This window comes from Sinocyclocheilus rhinocerous, unplaced genomic scaffold, assembly GCF_001515625.1.
Source record: "Sinocyclocheilus rhinocerous isolate Xijiao unplaced genomic scaffold, SAMN03320098_v1.1 scaffold287, whole genome shotgun sequence".
In the NCBI taxonomy this organism is placed as follows: domain Eukaryota; kingdom Metazoa; phylum Chordata; class Actinopteri; order Cypriniformes; family Cyprinidae; genus Sinocyclocheilus; species Sinocyclocheilus rhinocerous.
The window spans coordinates 1,170,027-1,189,040 of record NW_015633524.1 but is presented as its reverse complement, the minus strand read 5'-3'; the positions used below and the strand labels follow the sequence as shown (position 1 = coordinate 1,189,040).

The 19,014-nt window shown below is 39.0% G+C and overlaps 2 protein-coding genes across 3 annotated transcripts in view; one reads left to right on the top strand and one right to left on the bottom strand.

Annotated features, from left to right (window-relative positions):
• The window catches only part of sftpba (surfactant protein Ba), a 9,789-nt gene extending 2,270 nt beyond the window's left edge, over positions 1-7,519 (top strand). The window contains exons 4-12 of one of the 2 annotated variants that reach the window (XM_016557682.1): positions 1,476-1,598; positions 2,037-2,147; positions 2,229-2,309; positions 3,699-3,882; positions 4,021-4,163; positions 4,250-4,330; positions 6,425-6,535; positions 6,663-6,724; positions 6,999-7,519. In XM_016557682.1, coding sequence (XP_016413168.1) covers positions 1,476-1,598; positions 2,037-2,147; positions 2,229-2,309; positions 3,699-3,882; positions 4,021-4,163; positions 4,250-4,330; positions 6,425-6,535; positions 6,663-6,698 — 870 coding nt within the window. In that variant the 3' untranslated portion in view covers positions 6,699-6,724; positions 6,999-7,519. Of the gene's footprint in view, positions 1-1,475; positions 1,599-2,036; positions 2,148-2,228; positions 2,310-3,698; positions 3,883-4,020; positions 4,164-4,249; positions 4,331-6,424; positions 6,620-6,662; positions 6,725-6,998 lie in introns of those variants that run through there. The other variant, XM_016557681.1, reaches the window with a different exon arrangement.
• A 2,594-nt stretch (positions 7,520-10,113) lies between these two features.
• LOC107744110 (S-adenosylmethionine synthase-like) lies at positions 10,114-18,350 on the bottom strand. The gene is made up of 9 exons (XM_016557607.1): positions 18,083-18,350; positions 15,046-15,123; positions 14,825-14,947; positions 14,556-14,668; positions 14,302-14,445; positions 13,356-13,574; positions 12,892-13,074; positions 12,002-12,135; positions 10,114-11,812 (listed from the first exon to the last, which is right to left on the bottom strand). The coding sequence occupies exons 1-9, from the start codon at positions 18,171-18,173 to the stop codon at positions 11,710-11,712; spliced, it is 1,188 nt and encodes a 395-aa protein (XP_016413093.1). The 5' UTR covers positions 18,174-18,350; the 3' UTR covers positions 10,114-11,709.
• Between the last annotated feature and the right edge of the window lie 664 nt (positions 18,351-19,014).

Genomic DNA, 19,014 nt, shown 5'->3' with positions numbered 1-19,014 from the left:
GACACAACATCGTCAAGTAAGTAACTTTAACGAATGTTACAGTATTCACTGTAGTTGTTCGCTAATAAAAACATAGTTTTTATCAGTCATTATCCGTGTATGCCATTGTTTTGCGTTTACTACAGTTCAGTGGATCAGGAGGCGCTGGCTGGTGCGACTGAGTGGAGGCGGGACTAATTTGCATATTCATAGATCAGCGTATAATAAATGAGGCAAGGGTGTAGAGTTACATTCAAGCTATTTTAAGGCAGAGAAAATTATTTTCACAAGAAAAAACATTTACATATGTAATTTTCATGATCAAAGATAAGTTTTAAGGGATAAAATATTTGACTACAGGGGGACTTTAAGTTGTTCTCCTCATTTTTACGGTCGTTGTGTTGTCATGGCCTGAAGTTGTAAAATTGGATATAACCGCACAGAAAAATTACATAGGCAATTTTTTTCAATCCAATCTCAAGAGGAAACCTAACTGTTTTACTGATAGGTGATTTTGTAAGAGTAAGAGTAATTTTTCAACATTTATGAACTGAAATCATTCACTTGCATTGTAGGTGCCTCATTGTAACCCAGATTTTTTGCTTTTTTTAAGAAAAGGAGGGGCACGCTGAAATATTTTTTTTGTGGTTATCAACATCATGTCACAAATGCTGTTCATTGAGCTTTACTTGTACTGAACCTATATATCCCTTTAAGACACACCTAGGCATTACACAGACAGAAAACATCAAACCACCTGGCATCTGTAAACACATACTGCACAAGATTTTCTCATGACATTGTTGCGATGACTGTCAACCAACTGTTGTCAAGGCTTTTTTTTTTAAAAACATTTTATGAATCTCCCTTTTACCTTACAGAGTTATCCTAGCAGATTAACACAGATGTAGTTCATCACATTTCCAACCCGATCTCATAAAAGTGCGTATCAATAGTACGAGTTTATGTTTCGATTTGGCGCACTGTTTATATGCAAAAATGGACTTTGGCGTGCATATGATACGCAATGGGTAGGATTAGGGTTGTGGGGTAGATGCGTATCATATGCACGCCAACAAATTTCGTATCATATGCACGCGAAAACTGCGTATCATATGCACGCCAACAAATTTCGTATCATATGCACGCGAAAACTGCGTATTATACTGTATATGCACGCCAAAGTCCATTTTGCGTATCAGTACCACGGTTTTCTGTTTGTATTTGGCGTACTATTTATACGCATTTTCATGAGACAGGGCCTCACATAATCCACTTATGTTAAACAACTAGAATCTGTATAAATTATTTGTTTTATGGTTTTTAGGAAATGTTTTGCATGAAAATTGCTCTTGTACTAACTTTATTTAAAATAAACGCCACTTGGTTTGATATCTGTATCTGTAATAGCATTCCTACTTCAAGAAGATGTCTAAATCATTTTTGGAGCCACTTTAAATCAATTTTGTTATGCAATCATACATCTGATTTTTTAGGCCAAATTAGCTGCCTCTCTTGAGCAAGTGTGTGATAAGTTGCCTGCCCAAATCACTCAAATCTGCCGCACTGAGGTGGAAAAGATGCTTCCTTTGGCCATCACCTTCATTACCAGCATGATGGTACAGTATATATAGTTATATTAAAACATGCATTTGATTTATAGGACATTGTATTATTTCGATTCGCATTTGGTTGAGAACCACTGCTGTTTATTTTACTGCTAATCCTTTCAACCTTTCACTTAAGCAACCCGGTGAAAATCAATTTTGTTTTGTAATATCAATGCAATCATTCATCTAATTTTTTTAGGCCAAATTAGCTGCCACTCTTGAGCAAGTGTGTGATAAGTTGCCTCCCCAAATCACTCAAATCTGCCACGCTGAGGTGGAAAAGATGCTTCCTCTGGCCATCACCTTCATTTCCAGCATGATGGTACGGTATATAGTTAGATTAAAACATGCATTTGATTTATAGGACATTGTATTATTTCGATTCGTATTTGGTTGAGAACCACTGCTGTTTATTTTACTGCTAATCCTTTCAACCTTTCACTTCAGCAACCCGGTGACATCTGTACATTTCTTGGATTGTGTGGGGGACGTGACAGTGCCAAGATTAGAGATCTGTTGCTTAATCACATGTCAAAAACTGTACCAGTGCCTATGAAGGTAACATTTGAGGAAGTGATTTAGAAGTTATTGTTTGCATGTTCTGCACAGCTGACTAGGTTTCTCTGCTCTCTAATACAGATGGAGACGTCCATTCAGTGCTCGGTTTGCACATACATTGTGAGCACACTTGGGTATCTGTTTCCCAGAGAGAGGACTCAGGTGAAAAATCACAATACATACGGGCTGAGTTCAGAAAAAGAAGTCTGCTTAATTGTATTGAATGTGCACTTGTAGTCCTACTTTAAATCTTAAAAGATAATATAGTACTAATAAAATAAAAGGCAACTTAAGTGTACTTAGAGACTGAGTACACATTCATGACTGTGTTTCTTAACACACTTTTAAAAAGTGCACTTTGTAGTAATACCAGATGAAATGTTTTACATTTCAAATAATTAGTAAATTTTAAATAATTATTTTAACAGTCTTTTGTCATACTTTGATGTACACTTATTTTGATGTTTTATTTTGATATTACATTTAAAGTTTATGTATTTAAAATTGCAACTTAGTTATGAAGAATGTGAAATTACAAATAAATTTAAATACTGTACATGACATGCAAGTTTGTAGCAATGAGAGCAAAGTATAGTTTACCGTGCTTGTCAGTATTTTCAGCAGTGCATTTTAACCATATTTCAATACAATAGAAGTAATTATGCAATTACATATAAAGATGTACTTAAGTGGATCAAAAGAGCACTCTAAAGTTCAGCTAATTGCATTTAATATCAATTTAATCTATAATACATTTTCATGTAATTGCAATTAACATTCAGTTAAGTGCCCAAAATCATTACATTCAGCTCACACACTTTAAAAGAAAATATGATCAGTAAGTCATGGCCATGTTTTTACATTACTTTAACTCATCAAAACTTATAATTCAACACTTTTTATGAGATTCAATTCAATTTTTTGAAGTTGAAATGACTCATACAACCAAGTCGAAGAATACTTAATTTAAGGCAGCAACTAAACTTAAATTGAAATAGGTGAAAATTTTCAACACTGCGCTTAAGTATATTCTTTCAGAGGATACTATTTCCATAATAACTACTCTTTTTAAAAGTATGTTAAAGTGTACTTTTTTCACCAAGGATTTCATTTAACTAGTAAGCTAAAAGCGTTAATAAATGTTTCAAAGTATGCTACATTGTTGTCACACAAATCATCTTCTAAATAAATTAAATAATTTTGCATTAATTCAATTTAGTTTAAAAATGTCTTATGTTTTGGTAGTCTGATCAAATGATGAGTCAAGACAGATGCTGTAATTAGGTTCAATTTTCTCCACAATGGAAATAAAAGGCCAAATCAAGCACACTGTATTGTGGGATACTGTACATCACACATAGTGCTTCTTATACACTACTACGCTTTTTCAAAGGTAGCAGATCATCTGGATATTTCATGTTTGCATATTGTACGGCGGGAAGAGTATGTTAGTATGCTATTCAAAACACACAGAGTTGGAGTCCTAAACCTCTCATATTTAATTCGAAAATACCTTGACTTCCAGTGTTTTGTCATTTTTGTACTTTACAGAGCATCATAACGGTCCTGCTGGAGAGTTTGTGCAGAGAGTTTCCTCCTCTGGTTCAGCCACAGTGCAATAAAATGGTTGAAAAATACGTCCAGCTGTTGGTTGACATGCTACTGAACAATATTTCACCTAACTTCATATGCACTCTGCTTCGTCTTTGTGAAATACGGGAGCATCCCGTCCACGGTTAGAGTCCAGACTTTGGCTTCTAGTTTTTTTTTCCCCTTTGAATTAACACTTCTGTTCTGTTATAATTTTGTTTTGTCTCTGTGAACAAACTTACCTCCCATCCTGTTTCTTCATCCCTTTCTCTTTATTTAACAGCGGCTGAGGTGCTTTCTGATTGTGATTCCTGCCTTACATTGGCAGTTTTGACTCATATGCATCTGGGCTCCAATGCCACCGAGCTCCAGGCTGCTTCATTCCTGAACACCGTCTGCCAACTGCACCCCAGTGCCATGCCAAAGGTTAGACATCAGTCTGCTCCTTTAAATGACTGACTTTTAAATGCACTTAATTTGTAAGTTTACTATCATTTCTTTATCTCATCTAGTGTGAGACTTTTGTGCAGCGTCATGGGAACCAGCTCAGTGTATTTCTGAGCAAACAGCAGGGGGCGCTGGACATTTGTAAGGTAGAAACTACTAGATTTTTACAGTTTCTTAAGAAATGTTAATGTGCGGTCACATTTACCGTTGTTCAGTTTTACCTACAATTTTTGCAGGTGAAATCCACAATAGATACGTAAAAAAGGTCTGTTCTCCGTTTTCAGTTGTGTAGCAGTTTATGAAGCACAGCTCAACCAGAAGCCACTTTCAAACCAAGCAGGTTTTCAGGCATTGTTGGTCAACTTGGTGAATTTGCTTGACCAACTTGAATCCCATGTGAAATCTGCGTGAAGAAATCTTTCGCCCTCATGCAAAATTCCTGACCGCATTGATTTCAATTAAAATGACTGGATTTCACCTGCAAAAATTCACTGAACAAAGAAAAATCAGAGCACACATTTGTTGTTTACCCATGCAAAACCCGCCAATATAACATCAGTGCATTGCTGTGCGATTGTTAAGGTGTGAATGGTGTTTAGCATGGTGCTATGAGATTGGTAAGGCTTTGCTAGGTGTCCATGAATAAACTGTGCACTAAACTCAACACTTAAGGGTATTGAAATCCTGTTGTTTTGTTTGTTCCCTTCCAACCCTGCTGCATTGTCAGTAGTTGCTTTACTAGCGTTAGCATCGCTGTCGTCTGTGTAATTTAAGTACCGATCAGTCACAATGGTGTTACACATGGCACTGCAATCTGTTGACACGGATCAGCATGGTTGTCTCTGAGTTTTACGTAAATTGCACCAATACTTGGTTTTAGAGAGCGGTCTAACCTGTTAAAACGTACCATTGTTTACGCGCCTTGGCGGGCTTTCTGTCTCCTGGCTTCAGAGCTTTTCAGAGGTACTGATTCTCTTGTTGTCTCCGCTGGTAAAGCACGATAATAAGTGTGTTTGACTTACTATTTTTGCTCTTCGTGTCACCAAACAACACGTTTCTAGCATAATAGGTGCGTCCCAAATCGCGTACTTATGCACTATTCTATGACGTTTAGTAGTATAAATGGTGCGAGTAGTGCATTCACACTGAAAATTCCAAAAAGAAAAAGTGCACTTTAAATACCCAGATGATGCACTTAAATAACCGAAAAAATTAAGTGTGGAATGTTGGACACTTTATGCACTCAATTGTCGCAGTTTTAATTACGTACCGAAGGGGGAGGGGCTATGAGACTCCGATTATGAATGACAAAATAACCTTATATAATTCATACTATACATGGTTGAGTACATAGTGCATAAGTACATAGTGTATGAGTGCATAGTGTATAGTGCGTCATTTGGGACGCAGCTATTGCCTTTAGTGAAACAGGTCACGTCATCAACTTGCCGTAATACATTGACATGTATAATTAAAACACTTATAGAATACTATTATGAGTATAGTCTTCATATCATGTGAGTGTACACCATTCAGATGACTTGACAAAAAAAAAAAAAAAAACAGAATTCGCCTTAAAATACAACATTACTTCATTTGACTTTCTAACAAATATGTTTTGGTTGAATGTGCTTAAAGAGATAGTTCACCCAAAAATGAATATAATCTGAGTTATAAAATGTCCTGGCTCTTCCAAGCTTTATAATGTTGGTCGAGATTTTGAAGCCCATAAAAGTGCATCCATCCATCATAAAAAAAAAGTACTTCACATGGCTCCGGGGGGTTGCGAGACTAGCATACTGTCACTGGAGTTTATGCCACGCCTACGTCCTACATCATCAGCTGGAACGCCACTCTCTCGCGAACGTGCGTATGACAGCGGAAGCTAGAGATTACAATTGATAAAGTTTTAAATATGTATATTTTTCATTCACAAATGCATCGATTAACTTCAGAAGGCCTTTATTAAGCCTTGTGGAGCACTTTTTATGAAGAATGGATGCACTTTTTTTGGGCTTCAAAATCTCAACCACCATTCACTGCCATTATAAAGCTTGGAAAAGCCTGGACATTTTTAAATGTAACTCCGATTGTATTCGTCTGAAAGAAGAAAGTCATACACCTAGGATGGCTTGAGGGTGAGTAAATCAAGGGTTAATTTTCATTTTTGGGCGAACTATTCCTTTAATAGTTTGAAATGTTTAAATTAGGTATTTTTTTCTGTTTTCTGGACCCTATAGAAGGCAAATTTGTGTGTTTCTGGTGAGGAGGAGCCTGTCATTGCTGCTGACCCCTGTAGTCTCGGACCAATCTACAGCTGCAGAGACCTCCAGACTGCTGTTGACTGTGGGGTAAGTGCACCAAAAAGCCTTATGCCGTATAAATGTGCATGCACATTCTAGTATTCTAATCACCTTTAGCTTATGTTCTGGATGTTGTACGTGAAATTTTATGCATAAATTGATTTCACTCTTACAGGCAGTTCCCTTCTGTCAGAAGAACGTGTGGGAATAATCTGTTTCAGCTGTCTATACTACACGGTAATGTTGACGTTTAGTTTGCCAAATGTCAATCAATTGCTAATAAATTGATAAATTCCTTTATTTACTGAACATAATTCTGACCCATTGGATAACTTACTGCTCCTTCTTTGAGTCATTACACCTAGTATGTTCAGTGTGACTTATCATATTAAATATAAATGAACTTCTGGGGTCAACATTACCATTTGAAAACAAAAACGCAGTATGTATTGACTTATTGATCGGTTTTTGATTTGAGTGTTGACACTCTTTTTGTGTTTTCTTCCAACAGGTTCAAAGGTTATTTGTGTGAGTTTTAACAGTGTCTCAGCATTAACAATGTAGCCTATATGAAAGGCTGATGGGCCTACTGGACCAACGCCACAGCATTTTTCCTCCTTTCCTGGATTTTCAGGGTTATATTTGCTTTTCGAGTTGAAATTTAGGCTAACAAAGTCATAGGCTTGGATAATATCTTCAGCAAACAAGATAAAATAGAAAAACATGCTTTCTGGGGCAGCTATTATTTTAACAAAAAGAAATACTGTTGCTCAAGCAACATCACTGATCTCACGATACTTTATCAGTCTTTTCAGTGGTTTGCACAAGCCATCAGTGAGGTCAATTCAAAGTTCAGTTACAATATTATCTTGCATACGAATCATTACATTGGGGGTGCATAAACATTTGATCAGTGATAATGTAAATTTTTAAACTAAAACAGCACATTTTTGTGTTCATTAGAGGATGTTCAGTATACTCCCTGTATTATGCAAATATTTTCTATAGTAACCATAGTTTTGGTTAAAATATTGTATTGCAGTTATTGGTCCTACACTTTGTATTAGACACCAGTCATAAAAAACTATAGAATGTCACTATAGTATTTGATCTGAATCTATTACTATGGTAAATTATTGTAGGGCATACCAAATATTTTCTATAGTAACCATAGTTTTGGTTAAAATATTGTATTGCAGTTATTGGTCCTACACTTTGTATTAGACACCACTGTCATAAAAAACTATAGAATGTCACTATAGTATTTGATCTGAATCTATTACTATGGTAAATTATTGTAGGGCATACTAAATGTTTAGTTTACTTGACAATGTCAAGGCCTATAAATGGCAAAATAGCTACAATAAATGGTTGACTCAATATTTCTTGAGCCTTAATGTGAAAGTCACTAGTAAAGACACAAGAGTATTTTTCTCTCTGTTGATGTCATATCCTGAAAATGTTTTATAATATATCAACATATTGATACAAAATAACCTTTTGTGCTAGACTGCAATGGATCTGTTTTGCTTCTGGCTTTTGAAAATTGCTCTTCACCTCTTGAAAATCTTATGTAGCTTTGTTCTCACGCTTTATGCACAAAGACATGTTGATTTAACCATATTATGGCATTGTGTCACTATATACTTCCCGCTTTTATTATTTCATTACTGTTAAACAGTCGCTTTATGTTTGAATAAACAAACTTGCTTTCAACTGTGAACAGTCTTAGGGTGTATACAGGCATGCCATGTATTGTCTTCTAACCTATGGTATTTTGCCCTTAGCAAAAGCTCAGTCAAATAGTGGTTTCCTTACCTGAACATTTCTGACACCACTGTGAGACTGGAATGATGGGATCACCTTTGAAAATTACTCCGGCTTTTCTGTCAGAACAGTATATCATATCAACAGTTTAGAGATTTCTCACGATCAAAACTGTTGAGTACAATCACAGTGGTGAGGTTTGCACATTTGTGCGAGTCCTCGATATTTAATGAGTGATGTAGAATGACACTGGTTTTGTGGTTTGTCACAGCAAAGGTGACTTCAAATTTGCCTTTTTGTCTGGTTAAATTTGGTTTAACTTTTTTTTTTAAAGGTTTTATTTTTAAGCATTAGTTCTCCAAGGAATGAGGCTGCACTGCTCAATCCACTCATCCTAAAATACACACACACACACATATACATATATATATATATATAAGACTAAGGATCACCAAATATGAAACTCTGGTGTTCTTTGTTTACTCTTACACTGAATTTCCGTCATTTTTCAGAGTTGTGTCATTAATTTGCAATGGCTTGACACTTGCAAGACAACTTTTTCCTCATATTTCTAAGCATTCATGTTCATTTTAACCTGTTTTAGGTTAAAATACTTAGTCTAACCCTCCGGAGGTAAAAAAAACTAAAAAAAACCTAATAGCAATTTATGCATTGTTTTATGCAGAGTAAACTACATATTTTTCTTACTGAATATCTTGTTGCACTGGTCATACACACTGACAATACATTGTAACATTTGTTAGATACGAGTGTAAGTAGCCTATAAATCATCTTTAATAATCTAATTGCACTGATTTTTAATTCATGCTAATTTTAATGAACAAACATCATTGTCTAGACAGAATGATTTTCATTTCTTTTCATTTTCATTTTACATTATATTGTAATGTAAACAACAATTTGCCGTAATGCAAAATGCATAATTTTTTTTTGGGGTGTTTGATTAGGGTTGGATTAAAAAAAAAAAAAAAAAATTTTAGAACTTTACAGGACCGTGGCACTCCAGGACCGACGTTGCCTACCCCTGCCCTAAAGTATCCAATAGCATGCTATTTTTAAGCCATGTGATCTTTGAGTTTCAAGACTACATGTATGGACTTACAGAAACCCCTGCCGATGTGCTCCACAAATTTCAATGATCCATCTTCATGATTGTTATTGTTCAAAAGTTTAGGGTTAGTAAATTTCTATATTTTGTGTAAGATCTTTTATTCAGCAAGGAGGAATTAAATTAATCAAAATGAACAGTAAATATATTTATCATGTTACAAAAGACTTTCTATTCCAAGAATCCAGGGGGGTGGGAGAAGAACTTTACACAAAAATATTATGCAGCAAAAACTGCTTTCAACAAAGTTTTCAACACTGATAATGTTAAAGCATCAAATCAGCATATCAGAATTATTTCTGAAGGATCATGTGACATTGAAGACTTAAGTAATGATGCTGAAAATTCACCTTTACCATCACAGGAATAAATTAATATTTAAAAATATATTCAAATAAAGTTATTTTAAATCGTAGTATTTCACAAGATTACTGTTTTTTTGATTAAATGAAGCCATGGAGAGTATAAACGTGGAAAAAAAAAAAAAAAAAATTAAACAACCCTAAACATTTGAATAGCAGTGTAGTTTTACAGAAAAACACAAATTTACTCAATTTTAGTTTGTATGAGTTCCAAGCATAAAAAGGTTTAAACACCTTTAAAACAACGCTCATTGAAGGCCCAATTTTGTACCTCAACCACGGAAAGGGCTGGAAATGTTTCAAGGAGGGAAAGAGGAAAAAACAAACAAACAATGAATCTGACAGGAATGTGAAATACCATAAAACAAGAGTCTTAAGGGTCAGAATTTATTCATTTCACTGATATAGGGGACAGAACCATCACGGAGCATTGAAAGGAAGGGAATTCAGGAGTTCGCTGTGGATTCACACGTATCACAAGAGGAAACTCAGGGGAAAGGAGAGCAGGTGAACTAAGGGGGAAGGCGAGAAGATGAGTGACAAAGGAAAAGAAACAATAGAAAAAGGCACTTCTACTCTTTCAGTAACCAGTCCGATGCACTAATCTCTGGAATTAAAACAAAATATATTGTACCGCAACCCAAACGCACCCAACAGAGAGAGCATGTAAACGAAGCCGGTTTCTCTGTACAACACCGACCAGACTCGCTTCTGTCTGCGGGAGCGCCGGGAGTTCTGAACGTAAAACGTGTGCGTGAGTGCGTATGGACAGTCTCATCTACCTGCCTTCACTCGCGTAAAAAAAAGTAACAATGGTCACAGCTACCAGCGCCACCCTGTGGTAAGAGCCCAAAGCTTTCTGTAGGACACCAAGGGAAGACCACAGAGCCGGCACGTGGGACATACACCACGACTACGGTGTTCAAGCAAATGAAAACAAGTATTCATTGTCTTTAAAAATGATTCCTTTCACGTACAAAAAGTAATAGAGGCAGTCACACCTTGAGATCCCAGGCTTTTCTGTACCGACGCCGAGGCTCAAGAGGATCACCGAGCAAATATTAGGTTGAGTTTTCAAGTATGGAGCGATTCAAGAGGCGGAGGCAGCCCCTCTGCGCCGGCGAGGGAGCAGGGCTTCTCTGTAGCTACACCCGCTGTTGCCGCACACAGAGAGGGAGTGCTTTGCCTCCGCCGTGGTCTAGTAGAACATCACATAACAGCTACCAGAAAGTTTAATCTGGAATCACCATTGAGACCGAAGGGGAACAGTTGCGTCGCCGGCCCCGCAGAACCACCACAGTTGGTAGCAGCTTCTGACTTCTCTGTAACACGTCAGAAATAAAAACAACGCGGCCTGCGGCGACCGGGATGGAACCGTGGCGACAGTACGCATGTGTAAAAAGTCTCTTAAAATTTCGCAATCCGATCCCTGCACTATGTAACTTAAACACATTCTTGTTGAATCCAACTAAAGACAGGTTTTCGACATTTCACGAGAGGTTTTGATCCCATTGGCGATGGTACGCATAAAATGGTGGACCTGGAAAATGGTAAGCATTGGTTCTCTTAGTTGGTAAAACAAAAAGTCGAGGGGTTAGTGCTTCAGCCAGCAATGCATAGCATCACAGAACAACCTTTGACCTCCATTTCTGCCATCACTTGATCTGTCAAGCAAGTAGGTAAGGAAGGAAGGGCCGAAGAGAGATGGGGGAGAAGAGGGCGCATTAAAATCAAACAAAGAAAAAAAAAAACACATCCACAGATATTTCGAAAACAATACAGCAAACAACAGGGTTGAAGGTGGAGTTGTATGGGGAGAATGCCATTGGAGGTGAATTACCTTTGGGAACGGGTGTGAGGTTAGGAGTGAGGGGTTTTGGTACATCTCCCCCCTCCGATGGGTTGAGTAGGTTTCTCTGTAATGTACACCTACCGCCCAATGAAAGGAGGGGGGGGTTACAGATTTAGTATTTAAGCTTTTTGGGAACTTCCCAGGGGAAGGACTCGCGGCCAAAGTGGCCATAGGCGGCGGTGCGCTGGTAGATGGGCCTCTTCAGGTCCAGCTCTCTGGAATTGCACAGGAGACAGAGTAAGACAATTGCCACGCACCAAGAAGGACGTTCAGTTAACTCAATCAGCTTCTCTAACGTTAACTGTGCAAAAGACCAAACTCCGGAAACGCGGGAGCAAAAGATGACTGGGAAACCATCAAACCGAAAAGCGGTGGTTGGGCCGCCCCAGAGGAACACACTTTACCTGACAATGACGCCCGGGCGGAGGTCAAAGTTCTTCTTCACGATCTCCAGCAGCTCCTTCTCGCTCCTCTGGGAGGTTCCATAGTGGAAGATGGAGATGGACAAGGGGTGGGCCACTCCAATGGCATAGGACACCTAAGAAAACCGGTATATTGGTAAGAGCGTACTTATCCCTTCTAGGGTTGGGCCGACAGACGATGCCATTGTCCTTCGCCGATGGCTGATAGATATCACGATGTTTAGCCGGTATCGTGATACAACAACCCCCACCCCCCACCATACCCCCCCGCATTCCACCTTATCCCAATACCGTGTTCGGAAATAAAATGACGTGTACTACGGAACACCCTAAAGGGAATAAATACGAGATGGGAGGAAAATATATATTTCAATAGCCTACTTTCTCTAGCAGTTATATCGTTAGGCAATTATACTGTATATAAATTGCGGGCATCAGGGAGCCGCTATTAATATGCGGGGCATTGAAACTGCTTTTGAATGCACAATCGCTTTTTAGTTTCACTTTCGAGATCGCACGTACTGTTTATACTATGAAGCGGCAGTACTTACCACACATTTTACAAGATTATATGTTTGTCAGCGATGCTCAGGATCTGCAAATCATTCGCTATCGTCCTCAGTCATCTCTCCTTACTCTGTTTATGTGGTAAGTGAAATGTTATGTACTGTAATGTAACAGGCAACCGTTAGCAATTGTTATTTGTTTTCCGTGCCTTTCGGAATACAGATTCATGCTTCGGGCGGCCCTCCCCCCGATGTTATCGTCCATCGCGATGTTTCACTGTAGACATTGTCCGATGCCAATTTTGTAGACATCGCCCAACCCTAATCCCTTCACTATTGCATAGTGAAAGACTGCTAAATATTCACCTGGACCAGGACACGCTTGCACAGATCAGCCTTCACCAGAGACTTGGCCACCCAGCGGGCCGCATAGGCAGCTGAACGGTCAACTTTAGTGTAATCCTTCCCAGAGAAAGCACCGCCTCCATGAGCGCCCCAGCCTCCGTATGTGTCCACGATAATCTTGCGGCCAGTCAAACCAGCATCTCCCTGTAAAAACAGCATGAAGAAATCAGAATCTTACAGTTTGAACAAACACCACATCTAGGGAAATAAAAAGTGGGAAAAAGAAATAAAAATAGCCCATAATGCATTATACATACACAAAAAAACAATAACACATACACTTCAGTTCCCACACCTATTACTTTGATTATAATCGGATATAAATGATTACATTTTTTTTAATCAATTCAAAGAAATTCTTTCCCGCTTTTCCATGCTCATAGGAACCCCACGAAAAACTGCACTGTTATGGTTTTAGTTTAAACCTGTGGGCCTCCGATGACAAAGCGTCCGCTGGGCTGCAGGTGATAGATGGTGTCATCATCCAGGTAGACGCTGGGCACCACAGCTTTCACCACCTTCTCCTTCAGAGCATCACGCATCTCATCCAGACACACTCCTTCATCATGCTGAACAGACACTACAATGGTGTGCACACGCACCGGAATCATGGCCCCACGGTCCTGCCTGTACTGGACCGTCACCTAGAGAACAAAGTAACAGAAGTTGAGCTGAATGGTTACAATCGCTACAAGATACTAGGGATATGCCGGTATCAAATTTTCATGTTGCGATTAATTGCTAATGCTTTTATCACGGTATACGGTATTATCACGATATTGAAATTTAGTTTAAAATTTACATGTTCCGCCATGTGCTTCTGGTCCACGCTTGTTTACATCAGAGTGCCCACAAGTGTCTTTGACCCAGCATACAGCAGTGTTGTGCATGTTGACCAGTTGATAGGAAAAGTATTCTTAAAATGCATTCAAAATTCAGAATAATTTGTAATATATAATTATTCATGGTATTTAGAAGTGCCCACGATAACAATATCGTGCATATTCATTACCGTGATATATCGCATTACCGAATACCGGCACAAGTCTACAAGATACAGGCATAAAATTAAAAAAAATTCAAAGTAATTACTCAGGTCTTCAGTGTCACATTATACTTCAGAAATCATTCTAGTAGGTTGATATGCTGCTCAAGAAACATATCAATTATCAATCTTTTGTGGAAATGATGGTTCATTTTTAGAAAGCTAGAAACAGAAAAGTAAAGAGCCGATTTCAAATGGGAATCTTTTGTAACATTGTCTTTACGCTCACTTTTGATTAATTTACTGCATTTTTTAATTCACTCTTACTGACCCCAAACCTTTGTAGGATAGTGTATTTTGCTACTGATTTCCAACGACATTCTCACCTGGGTTTTGGAATCAGGTCGCAGCCAGGACAGGGTGCAGTCGCGGCGTAGTTCAGCCATTTTAGCGTTCAGCTTGTGGGCCAGGACAATAGTGAGAGGCATACACTCCTCGGTCTCATCAGTGGCATAACCGAACATCAAGCCCTAAGAAGCAAAGTACTCAGTCAATCCAGTAAAGATAACATCTAGATTCTCCTTATAAACCAATTCACATCCTGGCATATGAACAAAGAAAGTCATTATCTAGCTCTTACTTGGTCTCCAGCTCCAACATCCTCTTCACTGCGGTCAAGGTGAACCCCCTGAGCAATATCAGGTGACTGCTGCTCAAGAGCCACAAGCACATTGCAGGTCTTGAAGTCAAACCCTAAAAGTACAATTAAAAAGCTGATTAATTCTACCCTAAATCCAACTGGCAGCTAATACAAAATCATAAACCCACAGATTATGCAGTGTCATAAGTTCTGCAAGTATTATGGCAGCATAGTAGCACTCTTTCCCCTGACATTTAGTGCCGCTATACCTTTGGAAGAGTCATCGTATCCAATGTGCTTGATGGTGTCCCTGACAACCTTCTGATAATCCACGACAGCACGAGAGGTGATCTCACCGGCCAGTAAGATCATTCCAGTCTTGGCAACCGTCTCTGCCAGGACAGATTGAAGGGGGTTAGAGCACACAGTAAAAAGATTCAAGTTGCAAGCATGGAGAAAAGCGTGCAGGTAAGCATAATTTGACACTCACCACATGCTACTTTGGCATCAGGATCCTGTTTGAGGTGGGCGTCCAACACAGCGTCACTGATCTGGTCACAAATCTTATCTGGAACAGAGGAATGAGAGGTGTAACCGTTTAATCAACCAATTAGAAATAAAATATTTCCCATACAACAGGTGAAGTACATTAGCTCACTGCAGTACGGCCTCTCTAATGCCCAAACTGCCACTCCACTGCAGTCCCTGGAGTAACCATCTATATTTAGGGCAGAGGTAAGCCAAGCTAATCAGCTGCAGCGGGGCTGCTAACCCTCCCCCACACCATCAGCGCTGAACTTAGACCTACGCTGAGCTCATTAGAAAGCACACTGATGCAGTAGTGAGGGCAGTGGAGCGAGAGGGGAAAGGTCACACCATGTGTACAGGCGTCAGTCCACGGATGACAAAAACATGATACGGCAGACCTGTCCACAAACAAACTTTACGACTGTACACTGTAACATGTGATCTCATGGAACAAAGTGCACCCTTGCGATGTTGTGACTGTAACATTTCCCAAACATTTGGTGTCACTGAACTTGCTTTACAAGATTCTTTGACTGTCACCCCATGATAGTGGTTGATCTGATAGAGAAACGGTTTTAAAACGCTGATGAAATCAAGTTTTGCAGCTTTTAGTACACACACACTAGATTTGATGCCATCTTTGTTGTTTACTGCTAAATGTAAATATTGATGACTCGTCCTGTACTAGATAACAGATTTGTCCAATCAAATGGTTGAGAACTAGAATGCCCCTCCCCTGTAAACACCTAAGGCTCAATCAAAAGTTATTTTCAATAATGTTGCTTTCACACCATGTCAGAAGCACCATAACTACAAGCGTCAGACTTGTAACTAAGATTTCTACAAGGATGCGAGTGCTTTATACAACCTCGAAAAATTGAGCCCTGACTTGTCATCTCGTAATAGAGAAATCTAAAAGAGTCATGTTCATTTTCTCCATATGAACATTTATTTTAACAGCAATTCATAGACCTATTGTGAGCTGCGAGGTAGTTAATCTATGGCATGTTTTTTTTTATCCATCAGCCCATGTTCTCAGCTTTCATTTTTTCTCCAAGTTTATTAGCAGAATTTCTTGTGGAAAAACTACATTACCCATGATTCCGCAAAGAAACTTCCACTAATCAGAGAATCATAACCAGCTCCAAAAAAGCACTTCAGTACCCGCCCACTCAAATTACTTAAATATTTAGGTGTGAGTGGCAATAAACAGCATACTGTAATATACATTTAGACACAAAATCAGAAGTCTTTCATTTTCCCATCATTTGTTTCAATTATGTCTCTTGAAATACTTCATGGGACTGTAGTTAATCTTGCACCTTTGTCTTTTTGTCCAACTTCCACATACTTTGCTTTAAATCAAAGATTGTCATATTGTGATTCAGCTAGTATCTATTTGGTTTTATGGCTTATAACTCCTAAAGACTTTAAAAATCTCTAAGGGAAAAATACTACCGGAACCAAGGCCGCATTTGATAAATCTGACCTGATGTGCTTGACATCTTAAATCAGAGCACATACCGAATTGGATAAAGAACTAACTTCTCATCTGTAGGTGAAGTCTGGAGGTGTGTGTAGCAAAAACATTCCTGGAAAAAAAAACACATCAGGCCATGTCTGCAGTGACCAGTGTGTTCTTTGACCTGTGAGGTAATAACTGTTGACAAGTTACGACTACTGGTTTTAAACAACTACAATTTAACCTAAATGTTATTCTTGGTACCTACAGCACTATCTGCCGGTTTCACAGTTCTTTGCCATTTTCTTAATTTTTCCAATCCGACAACTCAGTTTATGCAGTCCTATAATTACTGAATTACAAATCATCAATGCATACTTGTGAATCTGAGCGAATCCAGTAACGTTATGTCATGTGGCTAATGTTCGCACCCGGTTTTATGAATACCGCGTACTCATTTGACGTACTGCATCAAACGCAGAGATAGAGGCGTGCCGCATTGGTCAAAGACGTAACGTTACGTCAGGCGCATTTGTATATACAAGCACCACAAACAATTAATAAATATGCAAACTGCAGTAAATCCCGCGTGCGGTATGAATGCCCCTAAAATGTATGAACGCGGTGACGCTTAAAATCGCTAGCTAGAGGCGTTTGCGTTCGTGTATTGTAACTGTTATATTTCAGGCCTAAGAGGTGCGCTGACGCAATAGTCGCGGCCAGTTGAGCGAGAAGGTAAGTTTACACCACGTGTAGGGGTGTCACAGCCCAGGGACGGCCTAAAAAATGTCAAACAAACAGCGGCTTATAGAGAGAACAAAATACATGCATGTAGCGACGCTTTCACTAGCACGCGGTGATGACACGCGCAGGCATTAATATTCGCTGATCTCACAGGCCAGTGAATAAAGACTACCAATAAAAGTAATGAGGGGAATGATGATTTATAATTCTTGGACTGGAACAAGTTGGAGGCTCGTCTTGACGTGTAAAATACGCAACCGGACAAACCGGCAGAACAACAACACGCGCGGGGTATCCGCATTACACATGAACACATGTTCCGCGAGCCCGCCGACAACACAGCGCGCGGCCTTCAAATAGAAATAAGCAGAATTATTAGGAGCCAATATGTTGTGACTATTAGTTCTATTTATATATAGTTATAAAAACGAAAATAACATTATAAATAAGCCCTTAAAGCGTTCATGGCCTACATTCGTGAGATTAGCTTTGGTCCTCAAATCCGGTGACTCCGCCGCGCCAGGCCAAAGAGACAAACAACGTTACCTCCCACTTTACCCAAGTCAGCGTACGTTAAAGAATAACGCATTTTTCCTGCCCTTGACATGATTACAGTATAATAAACTGTTATAATTGCATATGTTTTTATGTATAGACATGTAAAATAGTTATCAGCAGCTATTAGCACGTGCTAGCTGAGGGATCTCGTGCCCGACTGTGTTTGCCTTCCGCGCGACCTTGTGACACGAAAATCTTATTTATAACGTAACGTTAACCGTGTTATGATACATACCAGGGTGTCCTTCACCGACAGACTCCGACGTGAACAAAAAGCAGTCTTCATCAATCAGGGAGTTGTGGAAACCGTTCATCTGCCCGTTCATGTTGGATTTACTGGTGCGCGTATCGAAATCGGTGCGTTTCTCTCTCTCGCTGGTTATAGCGTGTTATTTTCAGATTCTCTCTGCTTTTGAAACGTCGGTCTTCGAGATGTTTCTGGTGATGCTGTGTAGACTTGACCTCAAATGATCATCACGCGAGCCGGTCTTCAAGTTTATATCCCTCCCTCTTCACTCAAAACTCGAACGTCACTCGGTACGCCCCCGTCCGTCTTCGCGGCAGCCAATCAGAAACGGCGTTACGACGTGAAGCGCTGAGGAGACGAAGAAGGCTCTGCTTTGTATACAATATTTTACATTCACACGTTTAGAAATAAAACAAAGACAAATTGACAAATAAAAACCCAATTTAAAACCATAAATAGAGGGAAGAGGGGACTAGTTTTCACACTTTTTCCTCTCTATAGGTTTGTGTTTAAATCCAAATTTCTATAGAAATACTCCATACAGTTTCTTTAAAGTATAAAATATGTTTTATATATGTTTTCTCCCTAGATTAATTTTTAAAGCTTAATGTTCACTGCAGAACAATATGAATGTGCATCATGTCAATGTGTTTCCAAATGTAAAAAGTTGTGATGTAAAATGATTATGTAATACAGTTTTGCAATCCAGAATTTATGTAAAATGCACTTGGTCCTTAGACAATGTATAACCTTCATCAGGAATGTCTGTCAGTCTTGGAGGTGCACTTTGGACTCGGTTGAGCAAAGCGTTAATTGTTGTATTGCAGCGTATTAAATGTTAGTAAAGTAAAGCTTGTGGGCAGAGCTGCTAAGCCTGTCTCGCCACTTTGCTCATTACTGTATGTGTGTGCGTGTGTGTG

Excerpts from the sequence above, each read along its gene's own strand:
- LOC107744110 (XM_016557607.1), bottom strand. The coding sequence starts at position 18,173 with ATGAACGGGCAGATGAACGGTTTCCACAACTCCCTGATTGATGAAGAC. Across the intron at positions 13,575-14,301 it reads GACCTGATTCCAAAACCCAG|GTGACGGTCCAGTACAGGCA; the intron begins GTGAGAATGTCG and ends TTTGTTCTCTAG. Across the intron at positions 11,813-12,001 it reads CGCCCGGGCGTCATTGTCAG|AGAGCTGGACCTGAAGAGGC; the intron begins GTAAAGTGTGTT and ends GTGCAATTCCAG.